Source organism: Acomys minous (genome assembly GCF_964271855.1).
Source record: "Acomys minous genome assembly, chromosome: 1".
Taxonomy (NCBI): Eukaryota; Metazoa; Chordata; class Mammalia; order Rodentia; family Muridae; genus Acomys; species Acomys minous.
The window spans coordinates 87,660,027-87,682,126 of record NC_140483.1 but is presented as its reverse complement, the minus strand read 5'-3'; the positions used below and the strand labels follow the sequence as shown (position 1 = coordinate 87,682,126).

At 44.5% G+C, this 22,100-nt stretch overlaps 1 protein-coding gene across 2 annotated transcripts in view; it reads left to right on the top strand.

Annotated features, from left to right (window-relative positions):
• The window catches only part of GNE (glucosamine (UDP-N-acetyl)-2-epimerase/N-acetylmannosamine kinase), a 44,385-nt gene that overhangs the window by 5,396 nt on the left and 16,889 nt on the right, over window positions 1-22,100 (top strand). The window contains exons 1-4 of one of the 2 annotated variants that reach the window (XM_084785296.1): window positions 5,677-6,001; window positions 11,446-11,651; window positions 16,875-17,326; window positions 21,884-22,036. In XM_084785296.1, the coding sequence (XP_084641422.1) occupies window positions 11,488-11,651; window positions 16,875-17,326; window positions 21,884-22,036 (769 nt within the window). In that variant the 5' untranslated portion in view covers window positions 5,677-6,001; window positions 11,446-11,487. Of the gene's footprint in view, window positions 1-5,676; window positions 6,002-11,445; window positions 11,652-16,874; window positions 17,327-21,883; window positions 22,037-22,100 lie in introns of those variants that run through there. The other variant, XM_084785295.1, reaches the window with a different exon arrangement.

Sequence of the window (22,100 nt, the reverse complement as noted above, 5' to 3'; positions counted from 1 at the left end):
GCACGGAAGGGCAGAGGCACAATCATGGCAGTGCCCGCCTTCAGGGGCAAGCTATAAAGAAGAATGAGAAAGGATTTGAAACATAGAATTGATTTTATCCCAGTGAGGGCATGGAAGACACAGACCAGAGAAGTTGAGGCCTTGTGTTTATGCTGAGGCTTAGAGATGTTAAGTATATGTATTTGGATACACGGTAAACACTCATGGAGCGCTGTTTGTGATGGAGAGGAGGATGTATCTTAACAATACATCCCTGGCTAGTCTGGAGCTCCTGGCCTTGAGGCCTCCTCCAGGAATGGGTCACTATATCCAGTTTCATGCAGGTATTAAACAGCCTACTTGAGTCTCCCAGGCATGGGATCACATTCTTGTAATCCCAGGACTCAAGGACTAAGGCAAAAGGACAGCAAGTTTGGTGGCAGTTTGGGCTTCAGAGTTGGGCCAGGTTGGACTACATGGCAAGATCCGGTAGGGCCTTTCCTTAATCCTTAGCTGCATGCTCATGCTGAATCTGGCTTGGGTGCTCTAGTAGCATGCTGGACTAACGCGCTATTTATGCAACAAACATGGGCTGCTCCTCAGCCAGGAGCTAGGGCCAACACTAGACTACTCCTTTAGCCTCTGTTGGGAAATCATGACGTTTCTCCAAAGGCTTGTTGCTGGTTGAGTGCTGTTGACTAGAGCTACATACAGGAAGTCCAACAGGACAAACTTGTAAAACTTCCAGTAAGACGTTATTTTAGAGAACAATTTTGTTGACCCAATGTTTTATTGCAAAGCCAAAGTTAAACGAAAACTAGTCATCCCCTCCCGCCCCCCCCCCACCACCACCTTCCAGCTTTTATGCCACCCTGCCCTCCCAAGACAAGATTTCTCTGTGTAGCCCTTGCTGTCCTGGAACTCACTCTTTAGACCAGGCTGTCCTGGAACTCATAGAGGTCCACCTGCCTCCGACTCCCAAGTGCTGAGATTATCATTCGGCTTTTGTGCCAATTTCTAAACTTCTTTAGTCAAGCTGAGCACTTCCCAGCTTACATTATTTCTTCAATTTCCAGATGAAAAAACAATTTACTGTCATAGTCCATAGTGAAAACGATATTTTAAAGTCCCAATAGAGGACAATATCCCGTAGAAACAAACACAACCGCACTGTGCTTCTGCGTGTCTTGTATATTATGCACGTCTGTTCTATAGCATAGAGTCAGCTTCTCACTACAGAACTCCAAAAAGCATGCTAAATAGTCACTGCAGCTATGAAGAATCATGAGATGGCTCAGAGCTATGAGTTTCAAAAGGCTCCTCTTGCTGGGTGATGGTGGCGCGCGCCTGTAATCCCAGCACTGGGGGAGGCAGAGGCAGGAGGATCTCTGTGAGTTTGAGGCCAGCCTGGTCTGCAAAGTGAATCCAGGACAGGACAGCCAGAGCTGTTAGACAGAGAAACCCTGTCTCAGAAGAAAAAAAAAAGTGCTACCCTGTGTAAGGCAGCCACACAAGGCCACTAGTGCAACAGGAGCCACGCTCTGCCCTGAGTGCCGCAAGAACCTTTTCTGGAACAAGCAGCTTAACACTGATGAGAGTAGAGAGAGGAGGTATCATGGGTGGACTGAAGCCAGGGCAGCTCCTGAAAGGCCCCAGGACTGTGTCCACTTTGTGTTCTCATTTTATACTCTAATGCCACATGCTGAGGTAAACAAGCAAGATTGGTGAAGTTTGGCGGCTTCTCCAGGTCATGCGGTTTCAGGTAGCAAGTGAAGCCATGCTTGGAAAAGGGCTGTACAAGCCATGCTTAAGCAGCTCACGAAATATATCAACAGTCCAGAATCTAATAATTGGTCTTTTTTGTACCTTATTCTATTTCACGAAGAGGTTACAAACAATAGAACGTACAGTGTGCTTTACCCCTAGACATTCTAGACACCCGTCAATAACTACATGATGTTTACTTCATATGACTATCCAGACAAATGTGGTTGCTCATGGCAGCTGAGGCTGGCCTTAAACCCAGGATGATTCTTTGCCTCTGGGGGGTTGAGATTCCAGACAGGCCTAATCCACGGTGCCCAGCCGATTATTCACTTTACCCACCCCTTGATTGACTTTTTCATGACTCAAAGCAGAAACGGAAAACACATGACACCAATCCTGCCTCCCTTCTGGCCCTTCCAAACAACAGGGCAGACACACAAGTACTCTTTCCAGTCACGATCGTGTTCAGTCCCTGAGTCATTTTTAACAAGAAGATTTATTGTAATGATAAAAAATGGATTGAGAAAGTGGAGAGGTGGCTCAGCAGTTTAGAGCACTGGCTGCTCTTCCAGAGGACCCAAGCTCAATTCTCAGCACCCACATGGCAGCTCACAACTGTCTATAACTCTACTTCCTGGGGAATCTGACACCCTCACACCAATACACATAAAGTTTTTTAAAAATTAAAAAATGGATTGACATCAAGGCCAAGAAGGTGGCACAGTGGTAGAGCACTAGACTTGCAAAAAGCAGAAGATGGGGAAAAAAATAAGCCTAGCTTCCAAATGGGAGGAAGCCAGGAAGCTGTTCAGAATCTGAGGCGAGTTAGGCATTAGACTCTCTCCTCATGCTCCACCTGGCCTGCCTCTCATAAAATATATGTGTCTGTGGCTTTTTGTTTTGTTTTTATTTTTTATGTTTTTCAAGCCAGGGTTTCTTTGTGTAGTCTTGGCTGTCCTGGACTCACTTTGTAGACCAGGCTGGCGTCAAACTCATAGATTCCATCTGCCTCTGCCTCCCAAGTACTGGGATTAAAGGCGTGCACCTCTATGCCTGGATGTTGTTGTTGTTATTGTTGTTTTGTGTCTGTGTTTTTAATATGCCCCATCTTCCCACTCATATCCAATGAGCCAATCACTGTCTCCTTCCATCTAAAGGCTTTAGAGTCAGTGTAACATACCCAGCTGTCACTGATGTGTTTGCTAGCTAACCACAGCCTTGGTGCTAAGTCTTTTCAGGAATTATGGACAGACAGGCACCTCCTGAGTAGGCATAGACAACCTTTTCTTTCTTTAGCTTAATGGTAGTTTCCATTTCATGAAAACGTAAATCAATACTTGATCTAGCTATTTATTGACACCTCAGTAAAGTGTGTGTGTGTGTGTGTGTGTGTGTGTGTGTGTGTGTGTGTGTGTGTAAAATGTGTACTTCTCCACCTCCTATGTGCTTGTAAGAGAGCTGGGATTACAGACGATTGGACTACTGATGCTGGCTTTTACTTGGGTTCCGGGGATTCAAACTCGGTTCTTCACACACCATGGTAAGTACTTTATTCAGATTTTAATGTTTTCTAAGAGTTTCAAGGAAAATATCCAGGAGTCTCATAGTTTTTGTTTTGTTTTGTGGGGATAGGGTTTCTTTGTATAGTCCTAGCATTCTCTCTCTCTCTCTCTCTCTCTCTCTCTCTCTCTCTCTCTCTCTCTCTCTCTCTCTCTCTCTCTCTCTCTCTCTCTCTCTCATTCCCCTGTGTATACACTGGCTATGTAATGATCTAACTTTAAAAACCAGATGCCTTTGTTGCGCATCTTCCACACCTTTCTTCTATACCACACATGGCAGGCAGAATAATGGCTCCTTTGAAGTGGCCACAGGCCCTTCTTTGGAGACAGATTTTGCAGTTGTGATCAAGCATTTTGTGCCAGGAAGATTATTCTGAACCACTGGGTAGGCTCAACTTTATTATCCTAAGAGTCTCTTTAAGTAAAAAGAAGGCAAGAGAGTCGTAACCATGAAAAGCCTTGCGGTAAGAGTGCTCACAAGCCAAGAAGTGTTATCAGTCTCCAAAGGGGAAGGGCAAGGAAATGAATTCTCTCCTTCATCCTGCAAAGAGCAGGTATCCTGCTATAGCCTGGATATTAGTTCCCCCAAACTCTGACCTCCAGAAGCACAGGGTAAGGAATGTGTGTTGTCTTCAGCCAGGAGCTGGTAGCACCTTGTTACACAATGGCAGGCAGGGAGCTAGTGGACCATTTACTTTCTAGTGGGCTCTGATGTTTATGCCCAGATTCACTTCTCTTATTAGAACTCAACAGCTGCCTGCAGCTCCCGAATGTATCATACTCCAAACGAAAGCTTTTTTTACCTTTCGTTCCTGAACTTGTTTGTCACTCCAGGAAATACCACAACCAATTACTAACTTTAGCCAATTACTAAAAATAGAAACCTGGAAGTCAGTCATTCTTTTTTCCTTCCTTATGATTAATCAGTAGTAAATTTCATCAGTTTTACATCCAAATGAATTATCTATCTACTTCTGTGGAAATTTCACTGGCACCAATCCCTGACTCTCAGCTAATCCATTCTCCACCCAGCAGTATAAACACCCAACTAACACCTAAGCGGTATTCAGAAAAGATGTGTAATGTGCAACGTGCTGGAAATGGGTGTTAGCAGAGCAGACACAAATGGTGACTTGACTAACTTGCAGATAGATGATTGCTCTGACCTCGGACAGAAAGGTGGATAGATGATGGATGGCACCTCCTTGTACGATACCACTTAGCATCTGTACTGTCAGGATCAGGTGACCCTTGCTGGACCCAACAAGGCTGCACAAACACCATGCAAACCAGAGCTTCATTCTTAACTGAAACAGACCACACACTGGGAAAATCTGATGCGCCTTACAATTAGCTTTTTGGCTAGAAACCCCAAGGGACTGCCAGATTGTTTAAACTGTCACTTTGTTAGGCTGGTGGATCAGAGGCAGGATCGCTGACATAGGTTTGAGACCAGTCTGGGTTACACATTGAATCTCATGCCAGCTTCAGCTAGGTACAGTGTAAGATCCTGTCTCAAAAAACTAAAAAAATAGATGTGAAAGTTTCGCTTGTGCTTTTGTTGTTGTTGTTTGAGACACAGGTGCAGCTGTATTGCTCAGAATACTATCCAACTTCTCATCCTCCTGCACCTAGTTGTAGTAAATTTCACCCATGTCAGGAGGCTCACAGCAACCTGTAATTCCAACTTCCGAGGTATCGCAGTTTGTGCCTGAGAAGCCAGGTTCTGCCATCTGTCCTCCATTAAGTCAACGACAACTGCCAAATTAATAGCGAACAAACGGAAAATGGGGAATTCAGTGTGGCCAAATTGGGAAGAGGGACAAAGAGATCCAAAGATATGGCCCCCAGGTCCATTTTGGAAGCTCTAAATTGAGGTTAAAATATCAGAGTTGGAGATGTTCTCATCTAAACCATACAGCTCTCACTCTGGCAAAGCCCACGTGAAGCCCGAGTTCTCCCACGAGATGGTTGCACCCAAATTGAGAGCCATCTCATAGACCAAGCACCAAGGCAACTCTGTATCCGTGGCTCCAGGGTGGTCCTTGGAATTTAAGGCCTAGAGTGGTCAGCGACACGGAGTTTACAGTTACGGTCAGCTAGTATGTGTGTTGCCACTCCGCACTCCACGAGAGCTTCGTGGCAGGCGTGGCAAGGCTTCACAGTCGGCTTCGCTAGAGGAGAAAACACCCTCCGCAAACAGACTACATGTCACTACCAGAGCTGACACGACAGCGGAAGGCGCTGAGGTGACAGCGACAAGCCCCTGGCTAACTCAAATAGGCAAGGAGGGGCGGGGCCGGAGCAATCGACCGCTCGGCGCTCCTCCTCGGGACGGGCGACTTCAAGAGCAAAGACGGGGGCTGGGTCGAGCGCCGAGTCGTCGAGCGGCGCCGGGTACCGGAAGCCTCGGGGCGTGCTTGCCGGGGACCTGCGTTGTGGGCCGGCTGGACGCGAGCCTGCGGAGTACGGAGGTGGCGCCGGAGGGAACTAAGCGGGCGAAGGCCGCGAGTCAGTCGGTGACTCACGGACACCGTGCGAGGTTCCGACACCTCCTGCTGCAGCTGTAGGCCTCGCGCGCTGTGCCCTGGGTCTGCGCAGCAGGGCGTCTCTCCCGCCAGGTGCGGGGCTCCCGCGTGTGATCCCGGAGCAGTCAGGCTCAGCGAGCCGGTGAATGGGGACCGGGGCTTGCAGAGGTAGGCCTGGCCTGGCTCTCCCGGGGCGGAGGCGTGAGAAGGCTGCTGGGCCCACCACTGCCCTGGGTGGAGAGAGTTTGCCCTGAGAGAAGTCTGGGAAGTCCGCCCAACTCTGACCATCTGGACTCTCAGCCTCCTTGCAGATTTGATAGGCGTTTATATCTATCCCTGAACAGGCTTGTAAAATCGTTAAAGCACGGAGGTAGGCTTTGCTCCTCCATAGATAGGGTGTGGCGGGGGCACCGTTTAACAGTAAAGATAATTGTTTAGTCCTGCTGTAGGGGCTCTGGGGAGGAACACCAGACTGAATTATAGCCGGGCAGCAAGGTTCTGAGAACTCCATGCCGCCCTTCCTTTTTTATGGCGGTGAGTTCTATCTGCTCTGCATGAAAGGAAGGTGTGTCTCAAGTTCTCCAGAAAGGAGAACACACAAAGCAGAAGGTGTGTAGGTAGGGCAGTGACCTGATTGCCGGGAGATCATCTAGACCTGGGTTTGAATTGAGATTCTGTCAGTCATTAACCATTTCGCTATGATTTAGAGCACATGGGATTTCCACCCCTCCCCTCCCCCCTCCCCCCCCCCCCCCCCCGTACCTCCGTGTCCTGTTTGTTTAGAGGGAGTGAGTGAAAGGGCCCTGGGAACGGAAAGGTGCTTATAGCTTTCTTAGCGCTGTGCTAGGTGAAAGCGCTTAGCAAATATTTGCCTTGCTACTTTTCCTCTGCTGGTGACTCCTTGCACCAGCGTACTTAGAGAACACGCTTGCTCGTGGTTGGGATAGTCTCTCATCACCTTTTGCAGCGTTTATAAAGCACAACTGAGTTGAATGTATATGTGAGCGTTGTCATTTCCTGGAGCTGAGGAAATAGCTGGTGTATGTGTGTGTATGGGTGGGGACATAAAGCTGAAAATTTGACCTGAGTTTGGGTCCTCAGAACCCAGTAAAATCAGTCGTAATCCTAGCAGCCCGGAAGTGTTGGGATCTTGGGAGAGGGTGGGTGGGTGGAGGGGGCGGGGAGTAAGAGAAAGCCTGTCTCAAACAAGGTGAAACTGGCGAGATCGTTCTGTGAGACAGGCATAGAGATGACAGAAGACCCAAAGGCAGAGAGCATGAATTAAAAAGCTCAACTGAAGCTTGTCAGAATGGAATAGCATGGGGGCGGGGGTGGGGGTGGGAGGTCCAGATATGGGAGTCCTGGCAGGTGGACTCTGGGTTGGGCATTTAAAAAACAAAACCAGCGTCCTCCCATTCCCCCTATTCTCTGGTCCACTGGTCCAAGTGTTCGCCCTTGGCTGCCTGCCTTTCCTTCCTGCTGGTTTTGAGTGTTTGCTGTTGTGTACCTGTCACACTCCCCACTCCTCCCCGCACCTCACACTCCTTATCTGCCTGTCCTTTTGTAACTGTCCCTCGGCTGGAGAGGACTGATATTAGAGGTTGTCTTTTGAAAACTGTTTGCATTTTGCAATGTTTGGGATCTCAGACTTTTGGATGGGGATACACAGTGTGCAATGACAAATATACAGTTGATCAATTTTAATTTTTGTCTAGCATTCCATTATGTAAAGAAACAAATTTCATCTTCTGTTTTATGAAACTTAAGTTCCCTTTAAGTAATTTAAGTCTAATTTTTTGTCACATACCTCATCCCACATTGATGATGAAGATGCTGGTCACTATATTCAGTATATAATTGTGCTTTTAGTGGTTCAAGTCTTCTAAGTCCAGCACTCAGGAAGCAGAGGTGGGCAGATCTGAGTAAGTTTGAGGGCATCCTCGTCTTCAGAGAAAATCCCAGTTAGGGTTATATAGAGAGACCTTGTCTCAAAAATACAAAAAGCAAAAAAGTGCCATTAGGAATATTTTATTCAGAACAAATAACAGATAATTTGTTTAAATTTCTGATTTCTATTGTTCCTGTTTGTAAAAGCAAAATGGTTGGAGTCTGTTGAATTGTCTTCTATGATTTTAGTTCCTAAAATCAGAAAAATGAGACCTTTCACAGCCCCACAGCAGAGTCTCAGGGCTCTGCACAGTGCCCCTCACAGACTAAAGACTCAGTCAGTGCCTGTTTTCTCAGTATTTTACTTTCAAGGCTCTCACAACCTGTCATTTATTTGATTTTTTTTTTTTTTTTAGACAGGATGTCTCTGTGTAGCCTTGGCTGTCCTGAGCACACATTGTAGACCAGGCTGGCCTTGGACTCATAGAGATCCACCTGCCTCTGCCTCCCAAGTGCTGGGATTAAAGGGATGCATCACCATTGCCAGGTCCGTTTATTTGAAAAGCTGATACCTTGTACAGTTGGTTTGATACTTCCATTGCTTTTAAATTTTCTCATGTTTCCATTTAATTCAGAAACATAATATAAATATTTTAAAGAAAATAATGTATCAACAGTTTGTAAAATGTTGCCAATTGCATAATATACATTATGTTTATAAATAAATATGTATATATAGGAGGATGGTGCATACCTATAATTCCTGCACTCCAGAGGCTTAGACAGGAGGGTTGCCATAAGTCGGAGGCTTACGTAATGAGTGCTAGGCCAGCCAGGGCTTCATAGGGCTATCTCAGAAAACAAAAAACAAACCAAAAACCGGAAACCTACAAATAAGTCCAAATAACAAATGGTGAGAACAAGGAAAGGAGAGGAGATAGAAAAGAAGGGAAGGAAACCAAGTTAGTACTGTGAGCTGCTGAGAACTGTCATATGGTTGAGAGTGCAGCCTGGCAGATGTTTTATTCTGAGGTATGTTGTGACTTTTTCATTTGAAGTCATGTAGGTATACCACCTAATCATGAATTTACTTATTTAAGTTATTTATCTGTTTATTTATGTATTTATTGGGACAAGGTCTTATCATGGAATTCTGGCTAGCTGGAATTTGCATGTAGACCAGGCTGGTCTGGGACTCATGGAGATCTGCCTGTCTCTGCCTCCTAAATGCTGGGATTCAAGGTATGCCATACGATGTCCAGTATGAAATAATTAATTTTTTGTGGGTGTATCTTTGTTCCTTAAATTTTTTTATACTTATATATTACATTCCAACTGCAATTTCTCCTCCTCTCTCCCCTCTACCCCCACCTCTCCCTTCTACCCCCTCCCCTCTCCCCCTATACCTCCCCTCTCCCCCACACCTCTCCTCTCCCCCCACACCTCTCCTCTCCCCCCACACCTCTCCTCTCCCCCCTACAACTCTCCTCTCCCCCCACACCTCCCCTCTGCCCCAGATCCAACCTCCCTCTTCCCCCAAAATAATTTTTAAAATCCAAGAAACATTTAAACGCTTAAGATTTAATTTATTTTCCTAAAAAGCTTTGACTTTAAAAAAGAAAATCATGTGTTTTTCATGATTTTGCTGGCTTACTTGGGTTAGTTAGAACAATAGTTCAGTAACCTGGCAAACAGAGAGCCCCAGCAGATGGAAAGTTTACTCTCCCGTGTAAAATAAACAGAAATTGACCAACTGCCAATCATTTGCTTTGCCTCATCCAGCAAACTAAATGTCACCAGCAAGTTAGTCGTTCACATTTGGTCGGTGGAGGGAGGACTATGGGCAAGAACACTGAGGCAGCCAATATGGAGGGTGAGAAAGCAGTACTTTAGATTCTTGGCAGAATGCTCATTTGACATCTTACAGCCTTTCGTTGCTTAGAAGTAGCCTTTCCTGGGCATTGTGCTTTCAGAATGAGCTTCATCACGGGACAGTCTGCATGGCCAGGGAACTGCACACTGATGAATAGCTGCCTTAGATGGTGTGCCCACTGCAGAAGACTCTGACGTAGTGAGCGGTGCTGCCCCCATCACATTCTTACCCAAGCTGTCAGGATTCTTAGTTCAGGTTTCAAGTATGGATATACTGCCTCAAACCTAAGTCCTGAGGTCAGAGTCTGTGAAGTGAAACTTACCACTTCTATTAGGAAGTTTAAAGTGTTCCCCCTCTTCCATCCCTTTCTTGTAGCTCTTTCTCTCACTCTCTCTCTGTCTCTGCCCATTCCTCAGCTCACATCTCACCATTTAGCCCAGAATGGCTTTCAACTCACGATCTTCGGATCCTTCTGCCTCAGTCTTCTAAGTGCTGGGATTGCATGATACCTGGCATATAGAGACAAGTTCCACAGAACAAATGTCTCTTGTTCTGATGTTTGACTTGGTGTGGTACAAGGGCAGATGGGAAGGCAGGCAGGTGGACAGAAGAGTTAAAGTGTTTTTGTGTATGTGGTAGGGCCACAGTACTGAGAGGAAGGTGGCATCTGTGAGCAGTGGGGTGAGAAGGACCTGGGGTTTATGTGACTCCTTTCCAGAAGAGGTGACACTTGGCTGAGGTTTGAAGTCTCAGTAGGCAGCTGGACAAGAGGGGAAGGAAGTTTTAGGTAGAGGTGCGTAGCTCTAAAAATGGCGTAGATCCACTAGTGAAACCATAGGCAATTTGACATGTTGATGCTTTGACAGTTAGTAGACGTAGGAGAGATGTGGTTTAAAAAACTGCATGGGATCCCGATTAGCAATTTGGATTTTATCCAATAGGGTGGTGTGCTGGCTGGTGTGACAAGCAGGTCTATGAATTTGGAAGCATCACTCTGAAAGTCTGTGGGAGAATGGCAGGGCTAGAGACAGGCATGCAGCTTTGACCACTATCTCAGACCTAAGGCAAGAGACTGGCCTAAGGGACCTGCTGGTGGGGATCAAGAGGAGGAGACAGATGAAAAGCTCAGGGTGACTTAACAGGTTTAGGAGGTACAGGTAAGCAGGGAAAGTGGCAAGATACCAGGGCATTTGGATGAGTCTTATGGGCTGGGTTAGAGAAAAAAACAAGAAAGAACAGGTTTGCAGCAGAAAATCAATTCAGTTTGGGACACTGACTTTCAGGTGGCTTGGGGACATATAGCAGAGCTATCTGTCGACTTTGAGGCCTAGCTTGTAGGTGTAGGTGGGGTCTTAGAGGCCATGTCTCCTCCTAAGCATCTTTATCTTCCCAAGGGACTGTGCAGAGTGGGAGCAAAGACATGTTCTTTGAAGTCATGATCTTGAATCTCGGGGAGGTAATTCTCCCTGCATTTCCCTTTTTGTAAATGAGGGGGTGAATCAGATGGATGGCTCTTTACCTAAACTTTCTAGCAGTCAACTTTGCTGGTCCCACTTGTGAGTATACCAAACAGTGTTTAATTTTCAGTTAGTACTTTTAAATTAATCATTAGAGCTGGTATTTGTTTATCTTCTGAATGGAAATTGCATTGCAGTTGCCAGTGAGAAAAAAGGGTGGGGTTGGGTAACTGGTGGAACGTCATCACTTGATCCACCAATGAGTGACGTGTAGGAGGAAGGAGCAGGGGGAGCAAAGGTCACCAGGCAAACAGCAGCACTTCCAACTGGAGGGTTGTGTTTTCTAGTGAGTGGTAACTCCAGTTGTAAGCAGTGACTTCTTCTTGTATCACTAGGAACTCTATTTTAAGAAACTCTCAAGTAAGAAGAAGCAAGTCATGGAGAAGAACGGGAACAACCGGAAGCTTCGGGTTTGCGTTGCTACCTGCAACCGCGCCGATTACTCCAAACTGGCCCCCATCATGTTTGGCATTAAGACCGAGCCTGCTTTCTTCGAGCTGGACGTGGTGGTGCTGGGCTCTCACCTGATAGATGACTACGGGTGAGCCCACTGTCCTCCTGCTCTCTGACCAGCGGTGTGCACGGGGAGCTTGGGTTTTGTAAGCTTGTGGACCTACCGTCAAATCTCAGTTCTTTTCTAGTCTCTATGTACCTTGGAGAACTTGGGGAGCATCTTAGAGTCGGCTTCTTTGGGTATATAACAGGGTGAAAACCAACATGGCGGTGAAACTGGTCACAGTGATATATACAGTTGGACTACAGTAGCATGGCTCTGTGGCATAATTTTTGGTGTTGGGGTTTGAGCCCAGTGCCTCAAACATGCTAAATGTGCTTTACTGCTGGGTACTCTGAACTTTACCCCAGTGGTCTTGTGAGTTTTCATGGCAATTCTTCGAAACTGGCTTATTGAACTGAGTGTATTGCTGCATGTCTATAATCCTACCACTTGGGAAACAGAGGCAGGAGGATTGCTTTGAGTTTGAGGCCTGCCCAGATTACGTAGTGAATTTTAGTCCAGTAAGGGCTACATAGTAAGACCCTGTCTCCAAATAGACAAACAAACGACAACAAAGACCAACCCTGGGTTACAGGTCAATCACATATAAAGTTGTATATATGAAACAAGATTTACAAAAATCTAATTATTTTGAGGTAAATTAAAATGTTATATTACCAAGACCATTGTTATGTGTGTGGCATTAAGTGCCTGTATGCAGGGTATACATTGAAAACTGAAGGATTATCGGAGAGAGCCATGCAGTGAATGAACCAGAAAGGAGCTGCGGCTTTGCTCTCTGCATACATCTACTGCACCCTTGTGGTGTAAAAATGTTCATGCAGTCACCAGAGACTGTTGGAACAACGTGACCATATGAAAGAAGCTAAATCAAGCTGCCCCTTTCAGACCCCTTTAAAGAACACATGGCAATAGGGCACATGGAGAGCAATGAGCAGAGTACGCGCCTGTCTGCAGAACTCCACAGGGCAGCTTGCTGTAAGCGGACAGTGAAGGGGCAGTGGGAGGCTATCGGTAGCCTATAGATTTTTGTTTTGTTTTGTTTTTTTGTTTTTTTAAATTTAAATGAATTCTGGCTTTCTAAGACAGTTCACTTGAGTGGTAGGATGTAGTTTGAGCCTGAGGTGAAAGTCTCAGTAGGTCCTCTTGTGTGACAAAGCTTGGGCAGGAAGGCTGGTGGGAAGGAGACTCTCCAGGAAGTGGTAGCAGCCACAGCAAGTGAGGTGGGGAGGTGATACTTGATGGTAAGACTATTGAATAGGAAAATCAACTAGAACATGAGGAAAAATTGTGCTTTAGGTTCCTTCTAATTTGAGGAACTGGGGAGCAAGAAGACAAGATTGTGGGAGACATCACATAACCTTCTTGTACCTTTTTCAGCTTTAAGCTATGAGAATACATTTTACAAATTCGATTCATTTTTTTAGTTTTATTCTGGGAGATTTTTTGTTTTGCTTTTTGAGATGGTTTCTTGTGTGGGCATCAAACCTTTGATGTAGACAAGGATGACCTTATTCTGAAATTACTAGCATGTGCCACCATGCTAGCTTAGTCTTGTTTGTTTGTTTGTTTGTTTAGAGATTGAGTCTGTCTGTGTGGCATAGGCCAACCTGGAAATCACTAGGTAGCCCAGGCTAGACTTGACCTTCTGGTCCCCTGTCTCTGCCTCCCAGGTAGTGGATGCAGCACCATGCCATCTTTTATTTTCCTTAGGCTTTGTTGCTGAGGCTGGCTGCCAAGTCTTGGACTTAACTGATCCTTCTGCCTCGGGTTCCCAAACCGCCTGCCTTGGTCTGCCTTATGCCTGCCTTGAGTAATTTACTTTTACAAGATCAGGCTAGGCAGTGGTGGTACACTTGGGAGGCAGAGGCAGGTGGATCTCTGAGTTAGAGGCCAGCCTGGTCTACAGAGCGAATTCAGGACAGCCAAGGCTACACAGAGAGACTCTGTCTCAAAAAAATAAAAAAAGCCTAATGACTTGAGTTTGATATCAACATAGAGGGGAGAGGGGTCGGTCCCTGAAAGCTGCCCTTCGTGTACTTCAGCATGCACATGCTACACTCACACACACACATGATGTATGTACATACTCACACAGCACTAACGAAAAATTTAAATAAGCTACTTTTTATTTCAACTCACATGGTTCCAGATTTATGTTTGTTCAACTTTCAGAATATTTTAACTTTATGATTAATCTGAACGAGTAGGAATTCAGTAAAAACTATGCTTTAGAGTTTGAATCTGGATTTTTCCTGGGCTAGAAATATGCAGTAAGGAACTCAGGGTGCTGAGGCACACACACTAGGCCAGCTTCCCATTCTGCCAGCGTTCTGCAGCATACTGCTTCTAAGCCAGGGTGTTTGGTAGACTAGTGGTTATAATACATTTTCTTTCTCATTGTTGTTTTGTTTGTGTTGAGACTCTTACTCATTTTGTAGCCTGGTTAGCTTAGAACTGGTGTGGACCAGGCTAGTCTGAACTTGCCGCAGCCCTCCTGCCTCTGTTTCCCAAGTGATAGCAGGCAGCTGTTTACTTCCAAATACAGCCTGAATGCATTTCCCATTTGTGATATTTTTAAGTTACAGTGGGATTATAAGGATTTACTCTTAGGGTTGTTTTCCATTGATGTTCTTACATTCTTTAAGAATGAGGCAGGCATGGTGGCCAACACCTGAAATCCCAGCACTCAGGGGCAGAGGCAGGTGGATGGCTGTGAGCTTGAGGCCAGCCTGGTCAACAAAGCCAGTCCAGGGCAGCCAAGGCTACACAGAGAAACAGTGTCTCAAAAATCAAACAAACAAACAAACAAAAAGAGTTGACTGTGAGCAGTTAAGAGCTGTGTTGCTCTTGTCGAGGAAGCAGACTCAGTCCCAGCATCCACATGGTGGCTCACAGCCATCTGCAACTCCAGTTCCGGGGGTCTGATGCTTTCTTCTGAACTCCACAGGCACCAGGCGTACACATGTGCACAGACATATACTCAGGCAGAATATTCACACAAATATGATAAAATAAGTAATCTAAGAAAATTTTTAGAGTTGAATGTACAAAGAAATCAAATGAGTATCAGCAGTTTGTAGATTCATTTGTTCTTTCAGCAGGTAGTTATTACACACATGTACACAGTGGTAGTTATTACACACATGTACACAGTGGCAATGAAACACAGACCCTGCCAACATAGAACCTACATTTCAGTGGGGAAATTGATGGTATATAGATAAGTAATACAAATATATAATAAAATACAGATGCTAAAGATATACTTTTGTGTATCACTTTCTTCCATCAAATGAAATAAATTGGTGGCCTGTAGTGCTGTCATTATTGGAAGACATCAGGAGTAAATATTCAATTCTCAACCATTGAGAAAGACAAGTACAGTTTCTAGGAGTGTCAGAGCAGCTCCTATGAGACTATTTCTCCCTTAGCTACCCCTTAAAAACCTGAGAAAATATTTTTAATATGCTGGATGACTATAGTAGTGAGGGCTTATATCACACTACTCTCAAGGGTTAGGTAGGAGGGTTCAGGCCTGCTTAGACATCTTAGTGAGATATTGCCTCAAAACAAAAATAAAATCAGGGCTTGGGATAGAGTGAGGTACTTACCTAGTATGCAGGAGGCCCTAGGCTTAGTCCCTAGTAACGCAGACACACACACACACAACACATGCACGCACGCATGCACACACACACACACACACACACACACACACACACACACACAGAGAGAGAGAGAGAGAGAGAGAGAGAGAGAGAGAGCGAGCAGGGGACAGGATGGGGGAAGATGAGAAACAGCCACTCATTCAGTCACAAAAAGACAAGTAGAAATACTTGAAAGCACTGGAAATTAAACACCATACTCCTCAAAGGAGCCTGAGTCAGTATATCACAGACACTTGCATCCCATGCTCCTTATAGCACTGTTCACTATAGCCAAGTTCTGGAGCCAGCCTGGGTGGTGACCAGTAGATGACTAGGTAAAGGAAATGGAGTGTATACACAACGGCATTTTATCCAGCCATAAGAAGTGAAATTATGACTCAAAAGAATAAATGGAACTCCTGAAAATTATGTTAAGTAAGATAAGCCATCTTCAGGGGGACAGATTACCTGTTTGCTGTCTCATGTAGAATATAGATTTGATTTAATATATAAGCATGCATATGCTATATACATACATACGAAAGTAGAAAGTAGACTGAAGGGAGGATGATGTCTAAAGCAGAGAGGGGAAGAGAGGACAGGGGAGGGTCGCAGCCTCTGTGTGGTGTGAAAGCAGGAGTGAATACCATGGACGGGGAGAGGAAGAGCAGTGGGAGGCTGGATAAGAACAAAACACAGTGATATGTATGTATAAGAATGTCATGATGACACCATTATGTTTTGTATGCTAACCAAAATTTTAATTTAAGGCTGGTTGTGGTGATGTATGCCTTTAATCCCAGCACTCGGGAAGCTAAGGCAGGCAGATTGCTGTGAGTTTGAGGCCAGCCTGGTCTACAAAGTGAGTCCAGGACAGCCAAAGCTACACAGAGAAACCTTGTCTCGAAAAACCAAAAGAGAAAAAAAAAATTTTAATTTATAATTAAAGGAAATGTTTAGTGTTGTGCCATGCCAGGCATCCTGCTTCTCTGGCTTTTTATTTTATTTATTTATTTTTGGTTTTAAAAAAAAAAAGAGCTTTGTTCTGAAAACTTCCCCCCCCCCTCCCCACCCATTATAGTAACAATTTCTTCCTGAGGGAAAAAATAGATGGCTGACAAAAAGTTAAAAGCCCGACCATTAACAAAAGTTGAATTTCTTTCTGCCCACTCCCCAAGAAAAATCACTGTTTTTCCCTCCTGGTACTGCCTGAGAGGGACACAGCTGAGTCTCCCCAGGGAAGGCTTTATCTTGATCTGGGCGATAGCCACAGTGTGAATCATGCACATGTATGGTCTTTGCTCTCTATTTGTAGTTTATATTTCAATGTAATTGTTTTAGCAAGCAAAAATGTAAGCATTCTTCGGGGTGAGCATTATTGCATTCTGTTCTGTTTTGTTTTGCTAGACAGGGTTTCTCTGTGTAGCCTTGGCTGTTCTACACTCACTCTGTAGACCAGGCTGGCCTCGAACTCAGAGCAATCCACCTGCCTCTGCCTCCCAAGTGCTGGGATTAAAGGCATGTGCCACCACGCCCAGCCCTCATTACTGTGTTCTTGCAAGAGAACACAGTGTCACGTCTTGTTGCTCTGCTTTAGAAACACGTACCGCATGATCGAGCAAGATGACTTTGACATTAACACCAGGCTGCACACGATTGTTAGAGGGGAAGACGAAGCGGCCATGGTAGAGTCAGTAGGCCTGGCTCTAGTGAAGCTACCAGATGTCCTCAATCGCCTGAAGCCGGACATCATGATTGTTCATGGAGACCGCTTTGATGCTCTTGCTCTGGCTACATCTGCCGCCTTGATGAACATCCGAATCCTTCACATTGAAGGAGGAGAGGTCAGTGGGACTATTGATGACTCTATCAGACATGCCATAACAAAACTCGCTCACTACCACGTGTGCTGTACCAGAAGTGCAGAACAACACCTGATATCCATGTGTGAGGACCATGACCGCATCCTTTTGGCAGGGTGCCCTTCCTATGACAAACTGCTCTCAGCCAAGAATAAAGACTATATGAGCATCATTCGGATGTGGCTAGGTACGTATGCCAAACTTTATTCAGGCTAATGGTTGTTTTTCTCAGAAAATGCTGGGTATGTTTCAATCTTTTTTGGGAATATGTGGACACAATATTCCAGTAGAGACCAGAGAGTGAAGATTTTACTTCATAGTTCTTGCCTTGCTGTGTATCCTTACCTCCAAGGTTATCTATAAAATATGTATATTAGATTGATTTGAAGATCTATGCTACATTGTACAACAGGATGCTTTAAATATTCCAGTGACTAGTGTTTACAGGGATAGGTCCTTAGCAGTGTTAGTATATGTGTTGATAAAGTGATACGCAAAATTATTTCTAAATTACTTTTATTGTGTGTGCATATACACATGTGGACATGTTTAAAACATGAATATACACATGTGCATATGTATGGAGGCCAGAGGACAGTTCTGTCCTTCCACAGTGTGATCTAGGGATTGAACTCCGGTCAGCAGTCTTCAGCACTTTTAACCTGATGGCCTTCTGCTTTCTGTTTTCTTTTTTTAGACAGGATCTGGTGTAGTCTGGCCTTGAACTTGTTATATAGCTATAGTAGAAAGGATAGAAAGTATGCAACCCTAGTCACTTATTATTTTCCAGTGTGAAGTTAGGGTACTTTTACTTCTTTCTGCATTTTATTTGTAATATAATGGAAATCGTAGTTTTCACTTCTGTGTGTGTGCATGTGGTGTGTGTACATGCCGAGTGTGCACGTGTGTCTGTGGAGGCCAGAGGTTGATGCCCAGTGTTTCCTCTATTGCTTACTATTTGAAACATGGTCTCTCACGGAAACTGAAGCTGACTGATTTGGCTAAACTGGCAGGGCAACAAGCCCAGGGAGTCTCTTGTCCCCTTCATACCTCAGTGCAGGATTATGGGCAAACACTGCTATAACTGATTTTTTGGGCTTTGGTTTGTTTCTTATTTTGTTTTTGTTTTGAGACAGAGTTTACCATGTAGCCCTAGCTGGCCTGACACTTGCTATTTAAACTAGACCAGCCTTGAACTCACAGAGTTCTTCCTTCTGCCTCCTTTTTAAGTCCTAGGATAAAAGATGTGTGCTACCATACCTAGTTCAAACCTGTTTTTTGATGTGGGTTCTAGGGCTCTGGACACTGGTCCTCATGTTTGCACACCAAGAGTCATCTCCCCAGCCCCCATTTTTACACGTGTGTGTGTGTGTGTAATTAAAGATGTAACCCAGGCCTTGTGCATGCTAGGCAAGCACTCTACCACTGAGCTATATCGCTAGATGTCCATTTTCACCTTTAATGGCTTTCTCATGGTATTCTCAGAACAGTCAGATGATATAATGAGTGTTGAAACAGCAACCCCTAAGTACTTACTCATGTAAAAGACATTGATATTATTAAAAAGTGGCAGGTATAGAGTTGGATTTTGTGTATTCATAAATAAACCTCAAAGTCTGAAATTTTCATTGATTTAACCTCCTAGGAATTACCTTTTGTTAACAGAGGTAAAGAAAACCAGCTTCCAACCAGAAATATGAATGAGCCAACTTAGTAGTAAGAATATTAAACCTATTGGGTAGTGGCGCACACCTTTAATCTCAGCACTTGGGGGCAGAGGCAGGTGGATCTCCAGGTTCAAGACCAGCCTGGTCTACAGAGTGAGTTCCAGGACAACTAGGGATATACAGAGAAAAACAAAAAGTAAAAAACAAAACAAATAACAATAACAACAACAACAACAGAAAACGAAACCCTAAACCTACAGTGAGAGTACTGTGTTGGGGAGATCAGGAATAACTGTCTATTTAGGACTTTTTATGGAAAACATATCTGTTGAATAATGAAATTAAAGAATAGAAAATTGAAGCCAGGCATGGTGGTGCACACCTTTAATCCCAGCACTCAGGAGGCAAAGAGGGCAGATCTCTTTGAATTCAAGGCCAGCCTGGTCTACAAAGTGAGACCAGGACAGCCAGATCTATTACACAGAGAAACTCTGTCTCAGGGTGGGGGTGGGGCAGGGGGAAGGAGAATGAAGAATTGGTAATTGCATAATCAAACAAATAAACAAATAAATTGTTACTTTTTTTTTAAAAGTGTGTGTAAGTGTGTGTGTGTATGAGAGAGAGAGAGAGAGAGAGAGAGAGAGGGAGAGAACACACACTGAGAGGTCATATAACACTGTGTGGGAGTCAAGTCTTTCACCTTGTAGGCCCCAGGGCTCAAACTCAAGCTGTCAGGTTCAGTAGCAAGCACCTTTATATGCTGAGCCTCTTGACGGACACAGATTAGCTTTATTTTAATTTAGGCATATTGCAACAGGAAAGGAGCTGGGGTTTCTCATAGGTAAGTTAGCCCATTTTATATGTCTTATCCTTGGAAACATGTACACTCACCAAGGATCCCATGTAGATAGTACTGGTGGAGTGAACGTGTCCCTTCTCTCCGTTTCATGGATTTGAGTAAACACTCCTGCATTCTGCTCATACCATTATCTTTCCCTTTATCATGGAAAATATATGTGTAGTGAAAAGCTTTAGTGAATAAAAAGTAACTATAAGAACGCAAGCATGCAGGGCCAACGAGATGGTTCTTGCTCCTGACAGTGCAGCCCTGACAATCCACATAAAGGTGGGAAGAGAATTGGTTCCACAGATTTGCCCTCTGACCCCCACATCTGTGCAGTGGCGTGTACGCTACCCCACTTCATGCCCATAGAAGGATACTAATTTTTCAAAAATGAAGAAACAGTGCATCAAGATTTAATTATAAGCTTAAAGCCCTATTTGACCATTTATTCTTCATCATAGAAAGAGCAGAACCTGGATTTTTAGTTAGTTTTTTTGTTAGTTTGTTTCTTGACAGAGCTTGTTATATGGCTCTGGCTATCTTGGTACTCACTGCATACCCCAGGCTAGTCTTGAACTTGGGGCATTCCTGCTTCATCCTCCCACATGCTGGGCTTACAAGTGTGCACACACACCCAGCTTCTTGCTTTGTTTTTTAAACCAGTGAAAAAGAGAACACAAGACAGTGAACCAGAACTGTCTATCTGGCGATAGTACATTTTGTACAAATAATACATTTTGCTTCTCCACTAGCAGCAGCTTCTTATGTTTTCACTCTGCTTACAGGAAAAAAAAAGTTGTGCAGGTCACTTATAACATGAAGCTTTATAACCTGGACATTAATTAGCAAGGTCAAAAGATACATTAATTTTAATAAGAGGTGGTGCACGCCTTTAGTCCCAGCACTCGGGAAGCAGAGGCAGGCGGATTGCTGTGAGTTTGAGGCTAGTCTGGTCTACAAAGCAAGTCCAGGACAGCCATGGCTACACAGAGAGACCCTGTCTCAAAAAAAAAAAAAAAAAGGCATCCCACAGTAAATGTCAGATGTCACTGCCGGGAATAGATGGTTCTGGTGCAGTGGCTTGAGCTTTTTTTCTCAGAAGTTAAATAAACACACACACACACACACAACAAAAAAACAAAAAACAAAACATAAAACCACCTAACCTAGTATGGTGGTACATGCCTGTAATCCTAGCACTTGGGAGGAGATCAGGAGTTCGAGGTCATCTTTGGCTATATTGAGTTCAAGGCTAACCTGGAATACATGAGGCCCTGTGTCAAAAACAAACATGAAGATGGCTCAGCTGGTAAGGCACTTGGCACCAGGCCTGAGTTTGATGTCTGGGACCCACATGGTGGAAAAAGACTACTGCAAGTTATCCTATACATGCCATTCTTCATCATCATCATCATCATCATCATCATCATCATCATCATTTATCCTATACATGCCATTCTTAATAACAACGTTTTAAAATAATTATACTCAAAATAGAAGGTAAATGAAAAGTAGAAATCACTTGTGGAGAGCACTGCTACAACTGTTCCCTGAGTCCTCTGCTTACTCCTTACCAATACACTGTATAGCATGGCCCTTTGCACAGAACTACAGACACCCCTTAACATCCCAACCCTCAGGGCTAGCAGAGTAGCTAGCTACTTGATTAGTAAACCCTGGTTTAATTCCCAGACCCCTGGAGTCGGGGAGGATCCCTTCACTTTCAAAGAAAACCCTCTGAAAAGCCCAGAGATCAGAGACTTGGCTTCTCTATGTTTTCAAGATAACAGGAAAGCAAAGAATGAACATGAAGGTCGAGGGTGAAGAGACTCCGGGGAAACTGCATTGTCTGTGTAGACATTAGTGCTCTGAACACTGTTGGGAGGCTGGTCACAAGCACCCCAACCACATGCTAAAGGCTGACCAGGTGCCTCTGTTTACCAGTCAGGAACGAGCCCGTTCACATCACAGCACTGAGTGTGCAGCTGTGGTTAGGGTGCAGCTGTACATAGTAGTGGCCCTCAGGTACATTCCAGGCACTTGGATTACTGCACTTACGTTTGCTCGTCCTTTAGACTTCTGCCAACCTAATGGAAGAGGTTGTATCTCTTTTTACCTTTGAAAATGTGTTCCAGGCCAGCCAAAACTGCATAGTGAGACGCTGCCTCAAACACAGCACGAACAACAAGAGTCTTGACTAATGAAGCATTGTGGTTCACCTTTCTTTAAACAGGTGATGATGTGAAATGTAAAGATTATATTGTTGCACTGCAGCATCCAGTGACCACTGACATTAAGCATTCCATAAAGATGTTTGAACTAACACTGGATGCACTTATCTCATTTAACAAGAGGACCCTAGTTCTGTTTCCAAATATTGATGCAGGTAATGGAACTTGAAAATGAAATTATGCCGTCTACCCTTTCAAACCTTAATTTCTGTTACTTCT